The sequence below is a fragment of the Plecotus auritus genome, assembly GCF_963455305.1.
Source record: "Plecotus auritus genome assembly, chromosome: 9".
Classification (NCBI taxonomy): domain Eukaryota; kingdom Metazoa; phylum Chordata; class Mammalia; order Chiroptera; family Vespertilionidae; genus Plecotus; species Plecotus auritus.
In genome coordinates, this window is record NC_137783.1 from 84,620,254 (window position 1) to 84,636,231 (window position 15,978).

General features: G+C 38.1%; 1 protein-coding gene across 1 annotated transcript; it reads right to left on the minus strand.

Moving 5' to 3' along the window:
* Positions 1 to 1,055: 1,055 nt before the first annotated feature.
* Positions 1,056 to 11,667, minus strand: BTG4 (BTG anti-proliferation factor 4; the record flags this gene model as incomplete). Its single annotated transcript, XM_080640909.1, has 4 exons — positions 1,056 to 1,238; positions 9,991 to 10,189; positions 10,792 to 10,929; positions 11,495 to 11,667. The coding sequence occupies 4 exons, from the start codon at positions 11,665 to 11,667 to the stop codon at positions 1,056 to 1,058; spliced, it is 693 nt and encodes a 230-aa protein (XP_080497035.1).
* Positions 11,668 to 15,978: the final 4,311 nt, after the last annotated feature.

The following is a 15,978-nucleotide window of genomic DNA, read 5'->3' on the forward strand; positions in this document are numbered from 1 at the left end:
GGGAAATAAAGGACAAAGAAAAAATAAGAGTGCTAATTTCTACAACTTACATAGCAACAAATAAAAAAGAATTATACAGTATTGGTTAAGTTTTAAAGATTATTCCATCCTCTTGGTGTTTTCCTTTTTAAAAAAGAATATAAAGAAATCTTTCAGGAAACAAGATACTTTATGATAGAAAAGCTGATGAATATTTCAACCATTCTGTTTCACTTTAGGTTTCTTTGTTTTGCTAAGATCAAATAAAATTAAATCCAAATATTTACAAGTGGCTCCGGTAGTATGGTTTTCTTGTTAAATTGTGTGTGTACAGATTCTTACATCTGTCTATAGAAGAGGATGACTGGAATGATGGTCACCATTTAAAGTGAATAATGGTAATTTCTGGCTGGACGTGATCACTTTTAATTTTCTTGGTGCTGTTTTTCTACTTAACTTGAATTCTTATGATGAGCATGTATCACTCTTGCAAAATAAGTCATAATTATTAAGTCTATTAAGAGGTTTAAAAATAAAACCAATTTTTTAAAAAAGGGAATTATCTATCTTAAAGAGCAATTTTCAAATAAGCTCTCACTGGCCTTATGAAATGAAAGTGACGGCAGGTAATAAAGTAGAAGCAGAAAACTATATTATGAGGCTCACTCTTCCCTAAATGAAGATCTACTTTTTTTTTAATGGCTAATGAAGAAAGAAACTTTTAAATTTTTCTTGCAACAAACTGAACGAGGAATATATTAAAAACAACACATTTATTTAAACTGTTACTTTTCATAATTCATTAAATCTTATCACAGGTTAATATCTTCATTCTATTACCTTCAGTGTACATTCATCAGTGTTATATAAAACTTCATATAAAATTAAATAAGAATTAAAAGTACAGCTAAGAACACTGTCATGATTTATGTGAGAGGATTCACCACCATGCATCCTGGTCCCTTATGTTGTTACTTTTTCTGTTTCATGAGCCTCTCAACCTCAGATTAGTTTTGTTTTAGAGAAAATAAAGTGACTCCTCTGAGCGCTATGGCACTGAGCACGCAGCCACTGCATTATCGGTTGGTGTTGACCCAGTGGTACCTGTCCACCTGGCACACAGCCCCAGGCTTATGACCCTTGGGGTTCTTATGCAGCACGTGATAAGCATTTCTCAGGTGGCCCAGACGGCCATCCACTATGTTCTTTTTTGGGGGGATTTGGAACCAAGTTTGAAAGGGCTGTTTCAAGTTTTCAACCTAGAAAAAAGAAGAAAAGGATAAAAAGGTGGCATAAAGATCTTTTTTAAACTAATAAGCTAGCTCTAAGGATTAAATAAAATCTATAACTCAGAAATTAAATGTTTCAAAAACATAGGAAGTACAAATGAAGAGAAGTGGATAATCATATTTGGAAAATTGGCTAGCATTTTCCATGATACAAAGCAAGTCACTTTCATACCTTTAAATAAAAATATTTTTTAATTCAAATAAAATTTTTAAAAACACATTTATGCAAATGTCTATATATTTGTATGTTCTCCCCTACCTCACACCACTTCCCTGGTGGAACCCAAAACTGTCTAATCATGATCTCTGGGTGGAGGTCTAGAAATATCCATTTTAAACATCTCAAGTGACCAATACAGATATTTTATAGAATATACTCTGAAAGGATATTGCTCTAGAAAAATATAGCTGATCCCTAAATGGAAGGTGGCCTTTCTAAGCATAAAAATAGAATTAGATCTCAGGATAGGGGAAAAGATGGCAGGCAACAGGACGGCAGGCTGCAAGATAGTGTGTGAGTGAGAGAGCTAAAGGAGAGTGCGTGGACGTGCAGGGAGTGTCTGTATTTGTGAGTGAGGGACAGCTATATTCCACGGGACTGTTGGAGACTGGTGGACCAGGATCCTCTGGCTGGACAGCTTCTACTACTGCTGAAATCTCACCCGAGCAGCCAACTCTGCCACAGAGACCATGCCATCTTGAAGGGGAGAGCAGCTGTGATAGGAAGCCCAGCATTACCTTCAACTGAGGAGACCTCGATACCTCCCGGGATCTTACAACCACATCGCCCAGGGACCAGCTGCCTCAGCTAAGAACCTGCAAACACCAAGACTCTAGCCTCCCCAGCCATAGGCGCCTAAAAAGTTTGTCCAGGGGGAGACAAAGTGGCACTGAATATGCAGATGGACCTTTGTACCTTCTGACAGAGCAGGTAGAAGGAACAGCTGAATCAAACAACATCCACCTGGAATTGGTGAATTAAACATAGCTGATGAGGCAATCCATAGACAGAAAGGTTAGAGATTGCCTGGAGAGAGCTCTGCCTCCTAAGATTCAACTGGGTGTTTGTTGTGTGCATTTTTTGGCTTAGTTGTTGTTTGTTGTTTGCATTCATCTCAGAGTATTTGTTGTTTGCATTTTTTTGGATTCAATGTTGGTTTTTTGGAGTTTTCTCCCCATATACATAAATTTTTCCCCTTCTTTTTTCTTCTCTTTTTTTCTCTCTTACATTTTTTCTTTTCTCAATATCATTTTTGTGCTCTATTCTCTCCCCTAATTCTCTTTTCTCTGGTGGTCACCTTCATTTCGGGTTATTGGTATTGTGAATACATTTGTGTTTGGTGCCCTGTGCATTGTGTCTTGTCATGTTGTATTTTGTGCCTTTAAGTCAATGCAGAAGAGAGTGAGCTACATAACCAGACACCTTGAGAGGAGCGAACATGGGGAGACAAAGAACCAGCCCCCATACAAGAAAAAAAAGGAGGAATCACTGGAAGAGGAACTAAACGAAATGGAGGCAAGCAATATGTCAGAGAAATAATTCAGAGCAATGGACATAAGGACCCTGAAAAGAATGGAAGACGAAGTCAACAATATATGTAAGAACCAGGAGGAAATGAAGAAGAACCAAGAAGAAATGAAAAATGACATCGCGGCAATAAAGAACACAATAGAAAGCATCAACAGTAGACTAGAAGAAGTGGAGGACTTCATCAGTGAGCTAGAAGAAAAGGTAAGAAAAAATACCTAAGCAAAGCAGCAACTGGAAAAAAATTTTAAAAACAGGAGGAGAGCCTAAGGGAACTTTGGGATAACACAAAATGAAACAACATCTGCATAATAGGAGTTCCAAGAGAGGAAACTGAGAAAGGAATAGAAAACCTGTTTGAAGAAATAATGACAGAAAACATCCCTGATATTGGGAAGAAGAAAAAACTCACACAAGTCCAAGAAGCTCACAGAGTCCCAAACAAGATGAACCCCAAAAGACTGACACCAAGACACATTATAATTAAATTGGCAAACATCAACGACAAAGTAAGAATTTTAAAGGCTGCCAGAGAGACCCAGAAAGTTACCTAGAGGAGGAGGAAAAATGGTGGCAGAATAGACAGACGTGTTCCGAGCCTTGTCCCGGAGCAGAAAGAAAGAACAGCTGAGGATCACATGAGGAGAGTTTGTTGGCAAGTTAAGGGACAGCTAAAATCCAGAAGAAGGTGGGGTACTGCTAGACGGGGTTCCCCTGACCTGGCAGCCCCCACTGCGGCTGGGTCCCTCCCGGAGCTGCGGGCTTGGACGCGGAATCTGCACCATCTTGAACGGGAAAGTGGAGCTTATCGGAAGCCTGAGAATCCACAACTGCGGCACCCACGGAACAGCCGCGAGCCCCAGAACACCGCTCCCCAATTGGCGCAAACACACGGGTTCAGAGGAGCTCTCCACTCCACCACGGAAAGGTCAGATTTCGCCTGGGATAAGGAGAGAGAGAACTACATAACCAGACACCCAGAGAAGAGAGACCATGGGGAGACAAAGAAACAGCCCGCATATGAAAGAAAAGCAAGCCCGCATATGAAAGAAAAGCAGGCATCACCAGAAAAGGAAGTAAACAAAATGGAGGCAAGCAACCTTCCAGAAAAAGAATTCAGAGAAATGGTCATAAGGTGGCTGAAAAGAATGGAAGACAAATTCGACAATATGAGCAAGAACCAAGAGGAAATGAAGAAGAACCAAGAAGAAATGAAAAATGACATCGCTGCTGTAAAGAACTCAATAAAAAGCATCAAGAGTAGACTAGAAGAAGCAGAGGACCACATCAGTGAGCTAGAAGACAAGATGGGAAAAAATACCCAAGTAGAGCAACTTCTAGAAAATAAAATTAAAAGGCAGGAGGAGAGCCTAAGGGAACTTTGGGACAACATGAAACAAAACAACATCCGCATAATAGGGGTACCAGAAGGAAAGGAAGCTGAGCAAGGAATAAAAAACCTGTTTGAAGAAATAATGACAGAAAATTTCCCTGATATAGGGAAGAAAAAACCCACACAAATCCAAGAAGCTCACAGAGTCCCAAGCAAAATGAACCCCAAAAGACCGACGCCAAGGCACATTATAATTAAATTGGCAAACACCAACGACAAAGTAAAAAGCGGCCAGAGAGAGACAGAAAGTTACCTACAAAGGAACCCCCATCAGACTAGCAACTGATTTCTCAACAGAAACTCATCAGGCCAGAAGGGAATGGAATGAAATATACAAAGTCATGCAAAGGAAGGGTCTGAATCCAAGAATATTGTACCCAGCAAGGCTATCAATCAAAATTGAAGGTGAAATAAGGAGCTTCACAGACAAAAAAGGACTAAGGGAATTTATTACCACCAAACCAGCAATGCAAGAAATGCTAAAGGGTCTGCTGTAAAAAAAAAAGAAATAGGAAGCGAAGAAGGAACACAGGGGTAAAGAATAAAAATGACGACAAATAAGTACCTATCAATAATAACTTTAAATGTAAATGGATTAAATGCCCCAATCAAAAGACATAGGGTAACAGATTGGATAAGAAAACACGACCCATATATCTGCTGTCTACAAGAAACCCACCTCAGAAAAAAAGACGCACACAGACTGAGGGTGAAGGAATGGAAAAAGTTTTTCCAGGCAAATGGAACTGAAAAAAAAGCTGGGGTAGCAATACTTATATCTGACAAATTAGATCTCAAAGTGAAGGACATTAACAAGAGATAAGGAAGGCCACTTCATAATACTAAAGGGAGCAATCCAACAAGAAGAAATAACTCTGGTAAACATATATGCACCCAATACAGGAGCACCCAAATACATAAAAAGCTCCTGGAGGATATCAAGGGAGAGATTGACAGCAATACAATCATAGTAGGAGACTTTAATACCCCACTATCACCATTGGACAAATCCTCTAAACAAAAAATCAGCAAAGAAACATCAATCCTAAATGACTCACTAGACCAGATGGAATTAATTGACATCTTCAGAACATTTCACCCCAAAGCCATAGAATATACATTCTTCTCAAGCGCACATGGGTCATTTTCAAAGATAGCCCATATGTTGGGACATAGGCAAAGTCTCTTCAAATTCAAGAAGATAGAAATCATATCAAGCATCTTCTCAGACACAGTGGCATAAAACTGGAAATCAACTACAATAAAAACAACCCAAAGAAATCAAACACATGGAGACTAAACAGCATGCTATTAAACCATGACTGGGTTACCACAGAGATCAAAGAAGAAATAAAAAACATCATGGCAACAAATGACAATGAAAACACTACAATCCAAAATCTATGGGACACAGCAAAAGCAGTCTTGAGAGGGAAGTTCATAGCTCTACAAGCCTACTGCAAAAAACAAGAAACAATGGTAATAAATTACCTAACCCAACAACTCAAAGAGTTAGAAAAAGAGCAACAAGAAAAGCCCAGTGTAAGCAGAAGGAAGGAAATAATAAAGATCAGGGCAGAGATAAACGACATAGAGACCAAAGAAACAATACAAAAGATCAACAAAACAAAGAGCTGGTTCTTTGAAAGGATAAACAAGATTGATGAACCTCTAGCCAGGCTCACCAAGAAGCAAAGAGAGAGGACCCAAATAAAATCAGAAATGAAAGAAGTGAAATAACAACAGATCCCGCCAAAATACAAAGGATTGTTAAAAAATACTACGAACAACTCTATTCCAACAAACTGGACAACCTGGAGGAAATGGACATATTCCTAGAAAAATATACCCTTCCAAAACTCAATCAGGAAGAATCTAAACAGCTCAATATGCCAATAACTATGGAAGAAATTGAAGCAGTCATCAAAGAGCTTCCGGCAAACAAAAGCCCGGGGCCAGACGGCTTCACAGGAGAGTTTTACCAAACATTCAAGGAAGAACTAAAACCTATCCTCCTCAGACTATTCAAAAAAATTCAAGAGGAAGGAACACTTCCAAGCTCCTTCTATGAAGCCAGCATCACCCTAATACCAAAACCAGATAAAGACACCACAAAAAAAGACTACAGGCCAATATCCTTGATGAATATAGATGCTAAAATCCTCATAAAAATTCAAGCAAATCGGATTCAGCGTTACATTAGAAAGATCATACACCATGACCAAGTGGGATTTATTCCAGGGATGCAAGGATGGCACAATATCTGCAAATCAATAAATGTGATACATCATATAAAACAAATTGAAAGACAAAAATCACATAATCATATCAATGATGCAGAAAAAGAATTTGACAAAATCCAACATCCTTTCTTGATAAAAACTCTCAGCAAACTGGGAATAGAGAGATCATACCTCAACATAATAAAAGCTTTATATGACAAATCTACAGCTAACATCATACTCAATGGGCAAAAACTAAACTCATTTCCCCTGAGAACGGGAACAAGACAGGGATGCCCACTTTCACCACTCCTGTTCAACATAGTACTGGAAGAGCTAGCCAAAGCAAACAGACAAGAAGAAGAAATAAAAGGCATCCAAATTGGAAAAGAAGAAGTAAAACTGTCCTTATTTGCAGATGACATGATACTATACATAGAAAACCCCAAAGACTCCATCAAAAATCTACTAGTCCTAATAAATAAATTTGGCAATGTAGCAGGATACAAAATTAAAACCTAGAAATCTATAGCCCTTTTATACACCAAAAATGAACTCACAGAAAAGAGAAATGAAAAAAACAATTCCATTTACCACTGCACCAAAAAAATTAAGATACCTAGGAATAAACTTAACTAAGGACGTAAAAGACCTGTACTCAGAAAACTGCAGGACATTGAAAAAAGAAATAGAGGAAGACATAAACAGATGGAAGAATATACCGTGTTCATGGATTGGTAGAATCAACATCATTAAAATGTCCATACTACCCAAAGCAATCTACAGATTTATTGCAATCCCCATTAAAATACCAACGGCATACTTCAAAGATCTAGAACAAACTCTCCAAAAATTCATCTGGAATAAAAAAAAAAAAAAGACCCTGAATAGCCACAGCAATCCTGAGAAAGAAGAACCAAGTTGGAGGGAATCACAATACCAGATATCAAGTTTTATTACCAAGCCACGGTTCTCAAAACTGCCTGGTACTGGCACAAGAGCAGACATATAGACCAATGGAACAGAACAGAGAACCCAAAAATTGACCCAAGCCATTATGCTCAATTGATAATTGTCAAAGGAGGCAAGAGCATACAATGGAGTCAAGACAGTCTCTTCAATAAATGGTGTTGGGAAATTTGGTCAGATACATGCAAAAAAATGAAACTGGATCACCAACTTACACCATACACAAAAACAAACTCAAAATGGCTAAAGGACTTAAATGTAAGACAGGAAACCATAAAAATCCTTCAACACTTCATAGGCAGCAAAATAGCAGATATATGTCGTAGCAATATCTTTACAGACACAGCTCCTAGAGCAATGAAGACTAAGGAGAAAATAAACAAATGGGACTACATCAAAATAAAAAGCTTCTGCGCAGCAAAAGAAACCATCAATAAAACAACAAAAAAGCCCACTGCATGGGAGAACATATTTGCCAATGATATTTCAGATAAGGGTTTAATCTCCAACATTTATAGAGAACTCATACAACTTAATAAAAGGAAGATAAACAATCCAATCAAAATATGGGCAAAGGACCTAAATAGACACTTTTCAAAAGGGGACATACTGAAGGCCCAGAGACATGAAAACATGCTCAAAGTCACTAATAATCTGAGAGATGCAAATCAAAACAACAATGATATACCATCTCACACCTGTCAGAATAGCTATCATCAACAAATCAACAAACGACAAGTGCTGGTGAGGATGTGGAGAAAAAGGAACCCTCCTGCACTGCTGGTGGGAATGCACACTGGTACAGCCACTATGGAAGACAGTATGGAGTTTCCTCAAAAAGTTAAAAATGGAACTCCCATTTGACCCAATAATTCCACTTCTAGGATTATATCCCAAGAAACCAGAAACACCAATCAGAAAGTATATATGAACCCCTATGTTCATAGTAGCACAATTTACAATAGCTAAGATATGGAAACATCCTAAGTGCCCATCAGCAGATGAGTGGATTAAAAAACTGTGTTACATCTACACAATGGAATACTATGACACTATAAAATAGAAGGAACTGGAGAGCATTATGCTAAGCGAAATAAGCTAGTCAGAGAAAATAAATATCACATGATCTCACTCATATGTGGGATATAATGATCAACATAATTTGATGAACAAGAATAGATCCAGAGACAAATGGCAGGGGATGGGGGGGGGTGGGGTAGAGAGCAATCAAAGGACTTGTATGCATGCATATTAGCGTAACCAATGGACACAGACACTGGGGCGGTGGGGGCTTGCCCGGGGTGGGAATGGCTGGGGGGGGTAGAGGGTCAAGCGGGGAAAAAGGAGACATATCATATGTAAAACTTTAGACAATAAATTAATTAAGAAATTATTAAAAATAGAATTAAGGGCAAATATTTCACTATATAACTTTAAACTTTTATACATGTAGAACTATGTATAAACTATATATATAGTTTCTAGAGAAATAATATTTTCCAGTAAAATGACAAGTTAAACTACTCTTAAAGTTTGAGGAGCCTATACTAATACATTCAGAACTTAAATGGTAAGTAGATAAAAAAAAGAATTCATTAAGACAGTAAATACCTAAAACATTTGGGGACATGGAGATTTTTAATTTTTAACATTTAATAATATCTGTAATACTATTGTTATCAAAACTATTTTTAAGTGAGAATACTCAATTTTAGGAAAAATGGTAAACATTTTCACATAAAGCTGGTTCGACTACAAATAAATATAATTTTCTAAAAGGTACTTTGGCTGTACATTGAGAATGAGTAAAATATCCATACATTTTAATGACCCAGTAATTCCATGTCTGAGAATCAAATTTCCAGAAATAATTTAAAATTCAGACATCTCTGTATAACTTATCAGCTTTTTTTATATAACAATGTGGAAATAATTTATTATTGGCAGATATCTAGATTAACTGAGTAAATTACTAGGAAAGAAAATGAATATTAAAATTTTAAGTATTTAAATTGCTTTAACATGTGAATACATAAGTGCTTATTTTAAGAAAACATTCAAGTATACACATACAAAGTGTCAACACAGATCTCCCTAGATCAGTGTTTTTCAAACTGTGGATTAGTGAGTCATGAGATCAATTTAGGTGGTTGAAATCAATTTAATGTAATTCAAAGTGTTGGGAACATTGTTCCTACTAAGGGTAAGTAGTGTTTCATGAAACTATTTCTAACATATAGCGATGCATGTCTTTTTATGGGTTGTGGTTAAAAAAGGAAGAAGAAAAAAGCCCACTAATTTTATTATTTAATTCTGAAGAAATTTAGGTGAAAGGAAATTTATGTCCTAATACTACATGGAAAAATGGGACTGCAGACGATAGTATAGATCCTGATCATTCAGCCAAGTAGAGGAACTACGTATAGAAGAAAAAAAAAAACACAGAAAAACATTTTGCCAGAATATTAATATTGTGATTTTAAACTTTGTAGTTTTGTGGGGTTTTTTCCATGTTTTCCAATTATTGTTTCTTTGCTTTTACAGTCAGCATATATTTTTTAGAATCAGAATAGGAATAAAAGTAGACAGAAGACTTGGAACACACTTTACCTGATAAACACTCCTGGGATTGCTGACTTTAGGAATTACCCGGGGCTCTTTGTTACAACTTTCTTCATCGGAGGAAGTGCCCGAGGAGTAGTCTAGTGAGGCTCTACTGACAGCATCTAGGACTTGTCGGGAGAGCTCCCATTCCTCCCATCTGCCTTTGAAAGAAGCAACTGTAAACGGATGATTTTTCTCACCATACCTAAGTAGGAAAAGAAAATAAAGTATTTGTTTGGGATTCAACGTCTCACAGCTTGTCTCTAATTTCTTCTGGAGACAACTCACTAACTTACAAAAAGAGTTATCTTGAAAAACAAATTGAAATGACTTGACAGCAAAGCAAGTTGAGAGACATTATGACCTTCAGCTACTGCACTGTTGTAATTGGTGGGATTGATAGCATTGTTGTAATTGATAGCATAAGAGCTATCTTGGTTAACTGCTCAGAAAAAGACCAAGACTCATTTCTTTCAATTGAACTGTTGAACTGAATTGCCCCATGGTAGAGAACTCCTCTTCCCCCTTGATACTGCCTGTAGGACTTAGACATTATAATCTACTACTGGCAGGAATTAAAGTCAAATTTCAAATATTAGGCAAAATTGTTGTGCTTCCCACTCCCACTGGAAGTCTGCATTGTCTAATAAAGTTTGCAACTAAAACCTTAACCAACCATTGCCCTCGCTGTTAACCCAGGGCTTCGGAGCACCATCTTTCACAAACGTGTACAGAACTGACTAAATAACCTAAGGTTTCCACCTGTCAGAGGGAACACAGACTCTTACTTCCAATGAGATTACTCACCTACAGCAAACTTCAAAGGGATCTATCCATATGGTCATCTCCTTTGGAAGTCCCAGGTGAGAAAAATCCACATTACTTTCAGCACAAGCCCTCTGTAGAATGGGATCTTTATTCTGATTATTGTTTATCCTGATACACCTTAAAAAGCAAGGAACGGGAAACAAAGACATGTAGGCAGGTGCTTTAGCAGGAGAATCACAGAAACTATCAGGCATGAAGGTCACCATCACCAGCCACTTCAAGGGCACAGACAGGCATTGTGAGAGCAAGCACACTCTGTTTTAATTAGGATTTATAAGAAATATGGTTCTAGGCTTCTGTTGCAATACACAAAGCTTCCACCTCACCCCTGCTTTCTCTCACCCCTTCCCCACCCTCCAGTTTACAAATAAGAGTGAAACATCAACTTTTCTCACAGCAACTCAGAATGTGAGTTGCATCACTGTCACACAATTAATTCAGTAAGCGTTCACTGTGTATCTTTCATCATAAACATAAGTTAGAAATTGCTCAATCCACCTCACATAAGGGGGTTTGTGCTAGAATATTCAACTGCACTATCACTAAGTATCTCTTTCTTTCAAGCAAGGCCACATTCAAACGAGTAAATGAGAGTCCACAAAACTGGCATTCCTCAGACTGCCAACAAAATCATTGCTGGTTCTTGTATCTCCCCTTCCCCATTCCACACACCAGCGCTCACCTGAAGGCTTGCCCTTTAGAAGGGCACTCAGAATGCCAGTGGCTTCTGTACGTTTTAAACAAGATAGTCATCAGCTTTTCTGCGAAGTTTTCTATTTGCTGTTTACTCAGTTTATCATGCTTTTTCACCAGTCTTGTGACAAAGAAAACTGCTGTTGCAATTTCATCTCTCATGATTCGAGGAAAAAAAATCTATGAGGTCTGCAACCATTAGAAGGAAGCAAGGATAAATTAAATAGAACCAAGAGCCTCACTTACCAACATGTAATTACTATTTGGAAATTGTATATACCTTAAATTTTAATTAGAAATTATTTGCTAGTTTTTAATAACTAAATAAGCACATGAGTACTATCAATCAACAAAACAGACAAAAATACCACCTCTTCAACTAGCCAGTTTTTAACAAATTTCAAAGGAAAAAATATCTTTTTTAAACTTTAATACACTTAAACAAATAAAACATCATTATCCAACTTAAGTAACAGAAAAAGTCTTTATATTGTACAGTAATTACACCAAGCCCTGCTTTTAAAAAACATATTTATAAAGAGCATAAACATTTTAAAATGTGGCTCTAAGGTTGCATGCTTTAAATAAAAGTTAATATTAATAAAAAAATATTGTACTTGCCAGCAAGAAATCTTCAGCCCCAACAAAAAGTGGGCCAGAGTCAGAAGACCAACTACGCTTTTAGTTTCCAACTCTCACTCACACTTGTTCTGTTAGTCTCAGGCGGAAATTTATATTAGCCTGGGCCCCAAAGCCTGGTAGGTGTTTAGCCTTACACAGGTGCTGTCACTTAGGATGCTCAGCTTTTTTCGAGGTCCCCATGAAATTGCTCCTTGTCTAAGTAGACAGGGTTCTTTGTTTAAAGATTTTTCAAACTGCATTTGTAACTTCCACTGCACTTCTTAAGTCTTATCTGACAAGTTGAAAATCAAGCCTTCTCCTTCCATATTCTAATATCCTACATTCCAATAATTTCACCTCTCATTGTAACTGTCACCATATTAAAGAGTTTTGTCTTGAATTTTTTATAAAACTTACAACTTTCTCTGAACAGTCATATGTTGACTACAGACATTATTTACTGAAATGTTTATTTGCAAAATAAGTGGAAGAGATTTCAGAGTTTATCAGCCTCACTAGTTCTCAAAGTGTGGGCCCTGACCACCTGGTTTGGATCCACCCTGCTGCAGTAAAGCACCCAACAGCGGGAAGGCTGGGGAATGTTGGGGAGGCGGGGAAAGAGATCAACAAATGGACTTGTATGCATGCATATAAGCACGGCCAATGGACACAAGACACTGGGGGGCGGGGGGTGGGATGAGGGCATGCGACAGGGGGTGGGGGAGGCTGGGGGAAGGTCAATGGGGAAAAAAAAGGAGATATAGGTACTACTATATGTAATACTTTAAACAATAAAAAAAAAAGAGACATATTAAAAAAAAATAAAGGCAGAGCCTTGGACCTTGGGCCGGATCTACTGAGTCAATACTTCTAAAAGTGAGGCCTGGAAATCAGTGCTAGTTAACAAGTTCCCCCAGGTGAGCCTTATAAAATGTCAGAACCACCACACCTGACATATAGGTCTTGAAACACCCACCATAAGTGCTCATTGGGGTTCTGATCAGTGAAAATGGATTTTACTCTCTGACAAGGAAGCCCATTTCCTTTCTAAACAGCTCCAAACACCAGGTGGTCCTCCTTCCCTGTGAGGAGCAAAATTCTCCTCTTTGCTTCTCTATCTATGCAGCCTTGTTCTTCCCTCTGGAGTGTGTCTCATCCTCACCACGTGATCACACTTTAAATATTATTCAGCCTGCACAGAGTCTCCTCCGTGAGGACTACTCTCAGCATTTTAACAGTTCTTGCATGAGACATGTTACTCAGAGCCTTCCCCACTGGGCGCTCGTCTCTGGCTGGGTTTCAGGTGAGTCAGTGACACTCTTTGAGAGTGTGGAGTCCACCTGCACACAGCGCTCCAGGTGTGCTCCATCACCACAGGACCACGTGGGACTGTCGCCTCCCTTGCTCTGAACACTGTATTTCTACAGCGCAGCTTCGGGTTGCATTTACTTTGGTGGCAATAGCATCACCCCACTGCCTCACATTGAACTTGCAAGTAGTCTTTTTTACCAATGCTATTGTTTCGTCACATCTTTATCTTCTTGCACAGTGCAATATTTAAGAATACGGGGCTTCAGAGTCAGACCTGGGTGTGAATGGCAACTTTACAACTCACTATCTGTAACCTTGAGCAACTTGCTTAACCTCCTGAACTTTCAGAAGGGGGAGGTCTGTGAAATAGCAATCTCCTAGGGTTGCTATCAAGATTACAACCAATATCATATTAAAGCCCCTGATCTAACTACTAGTTACTTAGTAGTTTTACAGGAAGGCAGTATAGCAGAGCAGTTAAGAGATCTGCTGTAAAATCAAGTGCTGTGGCATTGAATCCCAGTCCTTAGCTTACTAGAAACTCAGGGAAGTCTCTCAACCTCTCTAATCTTCAGAGTCTCATCTGTAAAAGGAGGAAGAAGAATATACATGGCCTTGGAATCAGACTGCCAGATTTGGATCCTAGCTCAATTTCCTGTCTGAACTTAGCAAGTTACTTAACTTCTCTGTGCCTCAATTTCCTAATCTATATAAAGGAAACAATAATAGTACCCAATTTGTAGGGTTGTTTTGAGGATTAAGTGTAAACTGCCTAAAACAGCAGCTGGTACTAAAGAAATGCTCTGTAAATGTTAGATATTACTGCTAGTCATAGTATAAATGTCATACTACTGCTATTGCCTTATGAGGTTCTTATCAAGATCAAATTTAAAAATTATATGAAGCATTTAGCAGAGTGCCTGGTATATAATATGAACTCAAAAAGTGGTAGCCTTTCTTATTAATACATTTAAGTTTATACTTATCATTTTTATATATTTTTATATTTTTTTATTAAGTGGAATATAAAACAACTGCATAATTGCAGCTATACCTACCATATTTCTTTGTATGAAATTTAGACCATCACTATAAAAAATGGAGATTTGTGATCCTGATTTTTGTCTTCTAAACATTCTCTTATCTTTTTGGCTACCTTTTATCTTCAAATTTTACAAGAATGTGTTCTGCTACAAATAATTAAAAGGTTGTAGAGGACACAAATCAAGCAGAGTGCTTTCACAAAGTCTCGTGACTCTAAAACACATTGGAATATATTCTAGAGAGCTGCAAGGGTGTATTTTTAAAGTTATTTTGTAGCCTAATTGTTTATAGTAACAGTAGTATTGCTATTTTGAAACATACATGGGAAGAGAATAGGGAAATACAAGTATTTAATGTTGTTATGAACTAAGATTTTTAATGTAAAGAAAAGGAGATGAAAGTACAAAATCAAAGAAATTAAGTAAAAATCCTATAATGTTAAATTCAAAATAGCAGTATTAATATGAGTTTGTGATTTTTTTCTTTTAAAAAACATTTTTTAAATAATATATTTTTAGTTCTGTCCATTGAAAAGGCCTAGAATTAGCTCTGGCCAGTGTTCTCAGTGGTTAGAGCATTGGCCAGAGCACCTGGTCAAGGACAGATACCTGGGTTTTGGGTTCCATCCTCACCCCCCAGCCTTGGTCGAGCTTCATGCAGGAGGCAATCCATGTGTCTCTCTCACTTCAATTTCTCTCTCTCTCTCTCTCTCTCTCTCTCTCTCTCTCTCTCTCTCTCCCCCCCCCCCTCTCTCTCTCTCTCTCTTCCTGACTCGCTCCCTCCCTTCCACTCTTTCTGAAAATCAATGGAAAACATATCCTCATGTGAGGTTTAACAAAACAAAAAAAAAAAGAAGAAGAGAAAGAAAAGGCCTAGAATTAATAAACAACCCTAACATTCATTTTGTGGTCTCTGAATACCTCTTTTAAAAAAAAAATCCTTGGAGAAACGACTGATTCCAGTTCTAGTTCAGGGAGAGCCTGGAATTTTTATACCAGACAGCAAGGAAGCTCTACAAAACCAATGGGTCATGTCAAAAGACTCAAGAGCCCATACAAAGCATTGGCCAAAGATAAGTCATTTTGAACTTTGTAATAGATACTGTGATCCTTCAACCAGGTCCCCTCTTCTGGGCCAACACAGTCATCCTCTAACTGATGGAACTGTCAGGTACTGTTGGCTCATAGCTGCAGCCGTCATTGGGAATTGCTCTGAGAAAAGCCTCCGAGTAAAGTTATCTGCCCCTTCCCCAAGGGGGAACCTGCAGCCATTGACCAGCTAATGTAGGAACACAAAAACCTGGCCCTCTTGCCTCAATTTGTAACAACTCTGAAGGACTATCTATCTCCAGAGCTCCTTTTAACATAGGCAGAGGCCTCAACTGCAACCACCCCACTGGTCCAGCTCTCCCTCTGCCCAATCCTGTCTTTCTCACTCCCTGTGGGTATATCTCTCAAGAGGACCTCCTAGTAAACCTTCTGCATGCAACTCCTATCT